Source organism: Echinops telfairi, unplaced genomic scaffold (assembly GCF_000313985.2).
Source record: "Echinops telfairi isolate 266 unplaced genomic scaffold, ASM31398v2 ScPeMD7_3;HRSCAF=10, whole genome shotgun sequence".
In the NCBI taxonomy this organism is placed as follows: Eukaryota; Metazoa; Chordata; class Mammalia; order Afrosoricida; family Tenrecidae; genus Echinops; species Echinops telfairi.
The window spans coordinates 22,340,401-22,343,434 of NW_022103899.1; the positions used below are offsets into that span (position 1 = coordinate 22,340,401).

At 46.4% G+C, this 3,034-nt stretch overlaps 1 protein-coding gene across 1 annotated transcript in view; it reads left to right on the forward strand.

Moving 5' to 3' along the window:
* The window catches only part of LOC101658878 (bifunctional methylenetetrahydrofolate dehydrogenase/cyclohydrolase, mitochondrial-like), a 17,813-nt gene extending 15,463 nt beyond the window's left edge, over positions 1-2,350 (forward strand). Inside the window, 3 exon segments of the mRNA XM_045296598.1 lie at positions 742-939; positions 1,277-1,926; positions 1,928-2,350. Of these exon segments, the coding sequence (XP_045152533.1) occupies positions 742-939; positions 1,277-1,926; positions 1,928-2,350 (1,271 nt within the window).
* Positions 2,351-3,034: the final 684 nt, after the last annotated feature.

The following is a 3,034-nucleotide window of genomic DNA, read 5'->3' on the forward strand; positions in this document are numbered from 1 at the left end:
GGGGAAAAATGAGGAACTGATGCCAGAGGCTTAGGTGGAGAGCAAATGTTTTGAGAATGATGAGGGCAATGAATGAACAAATGTACTTTACACAATTGATGTATGTATGGATTGTGATAAGAGTTGTGATAAGATTGTGATAAGAGCCCCCAATAAAATGATTTTAAAAAAAGAAAAATATATATAGATTATAGTAAAGTCATACAGTAATAGGAGAGATAGGAGAGTGAAATGAAGAAGTCTGACACATTTCATGGTAGTATGCTCACCTCCTGGACAACCATGATCTCAACAGCCATGTCTGTGCACTGCCTGGGCAGAGAGAGCAGGAGATGAGGAGAGAGTAATTTAGCTTTTTGATCCATGATTCATCACAAATTAATTCTTGTGGATGATGTGAGAGAGTCAGGGTTTCCTCTCTTCCCTCCAAAACCATTTGTTGAAAAGATTTTTCTTTTCCCATTGGAATGTTTTGGTAACTTTGCTGAATATAAATGGACAATAAATGCATGTTTCTTGACCATGTTCAAATGCAGTCAATTAATGTAAGCCTCCTAGCCGTCATTCTTTATGCGATATATTATAATTCTGAACTCTATGCTGGTGGCTATAATCCCATTTTGGATGGAGTTCTCTGCTACCCTAACGCACAGGATTAAAGTGAGGTTAAGCACTGACTTGAGTCAAGGGTGTGAACCAAGGCACACTCCCTGTTCCCTTGGGGTTATGGTGTGCTAAAAGACGAGACCACCCCTCCATCGAAGCCATTCTTCTGTGTAAGAGCCATCTTAGACACACTGAGAAAGCACAGGACCCTCAAAGAAGTACGCTCCAGATCTCTGTCTGAATTTGCGGACGCCAAGACTAGAGGCACCAGAGACTGTGGCACACAGACCACGAGACGGAGTCAGAGGAGCAGCCCGGAGCCTGAGTCTGCCAGTAAGTGTACATCTTCGATCTCTCCCAATTTGAGGGCTTTAAGCATTTCTCTAAGCCTTATTTTGTAATTTTCTGGTGTAGAGGTATTGCACATATTTTAATTTGCTCCCAAGTATCTTTTGGGGGTACATGGTGTTTTAAAATTTTATTTCATTTTATTGTACAAGTGATCATTTATATAAAAATAGAATCGTTTTTTGTATATGACTTCACTATATTCAGTTACTAGTTTTAGTAGTTGTTTGGCATATTTCTGAGTAGTATCTATCTGAATGATAATGTCCTTAAGCTGGAGCATTTGCTAGAAAGCTGGAAACAAACAAAGTTCCTACTTAAGGAGAGAAAAGGGCGCGGTCCCTGGCTGTGCCTTCCCTCGTGGCTATGTTTGCTGCCCGGTTGTTCCGACCCGCGTGGAGATGCCGGTCCCACCATTGCTCCCTCCGCCTCTCCGCAGTACGAAGTGAAGCTGTCGTCATTTCTGGAAGGAAGCGTGCCCAGCAGATCAAGCAAGAAGTGCGGCGGGAGGTGGAACAGTGGGTGGCATCGGGCAACAAATGGCTGCACCTGAGTGTGGTTCTGGTCGGCGAGAACCCTGCAAGTCACTCCTCCATCCTCACCAAGACCAGGGCCGCTGCAGACATGGAAATCAGCAGTGAAACCGTCTTGAAGCCCGCTTCAATTTCCGAGGAAGAGCTGCTGGACTTAATCAGTAAACGGAACGGCGATGACAGTGTAGATGGCCTCCTTGTGCAGCTTCCTCTCCCAGCGCACATCGACGAGCGGAAGGTCTGCACTGCTGTTTCTCCAGACAAGGATGACAACGGCTTCCACGTCATTAACGTCGGCCAGATGTGTCTGGACCAAGATTCCATGTTACCTGCTACCCCATGGGGGGTGTGGAAAATAATTAAACGGACAGGAATTCCAACCCTAGGGAAGAATGTGGTTGTGGCTGGGAGGTCCAAGAATGTTGGCATGCCCATTGCTGTAACTGTTACTGCATACCGACGGTGCCCACAAGCACCCTGGAGATGATGCCACTGTTACCATATCTCATCAGCACACTCTCAAAGAACAGTGGAAGAAGCACACCACTCTTGCAGACATTGTGGTGTCTGCTGCAGGCATTCCAAATCTGATCACAGCAGACGTGACCCAAGGAGCAGCAGCTGTGACTGATGTTGGAATAAATAGAGTTCAACATCCCATAACTGCTAAGCCCAAGTTAGTTGGAGATGTGGATTTCGAAGGAGTGAGGAAGAAAGCCGGGCACATCACTCCGGTCCCCGGCGGTGTTGGCCCCCTGACAGTGGCGATGCTCATGACGAACACCATCATCGCTGCCAAAAAGCTGCTGAGACCTGAGGAGCGGGCAGTGAAGTTGAAAGAGCGTGGAGTCGCATCCAACTAAGGATTGTAGCTTCTGCGTCACCAACAGCGTTCCAAGCCAGCACACGAGGCAAAACAAGCCAATAGAAAATGCAATATTCTTTATTTATTGGACTGAGATGGTGCGAAAGGACACTTTGTATTTATCGAGAGCTTCAGTGGGTGGGTGTTTGCACAGGTAACCGAAGTTCCTCACAGGGGAGCACTCTGTTGTCGTGCTAGGTCTTAGGGTCTAGCCAAGAGCAACCATTAACTGAGTGATTTAACACGGGGGGCATTGTCTCATGGAGAATGGGTGCTGAACTCTGCACAGCCACTTCCGTTGTTAACACTGGCATTTTCTAGTGACTTTGCCCAAGTGCTACTCCAATCAGAACCGATAGTTTAGGTTTCCAATCTACTGAGTTCAGCCGGTCAAACCAAAGGGGAGATGCTGATAGAGAACACTGGGACCGATACAAAGGAGACATGATTGTCATTGGGTACTGTCTTTACAAGTGCCCTGATGTGGACGTGTATTCATCGGTACCCAGGCTTATCTGAATAAAATAGAATTGGGCAGGAACGAAGCAAAGCTACCTGCCAATTTACTCCTCAGCTGTCATACAGAGGGTTAACTGTCACTCACGTGACAGTGTTTGGGGAGGGTCTCTGTTACAGCTCTTGTCTTATGTCTGGACCATTCAGTGAGCTGTCCCATGTTAGT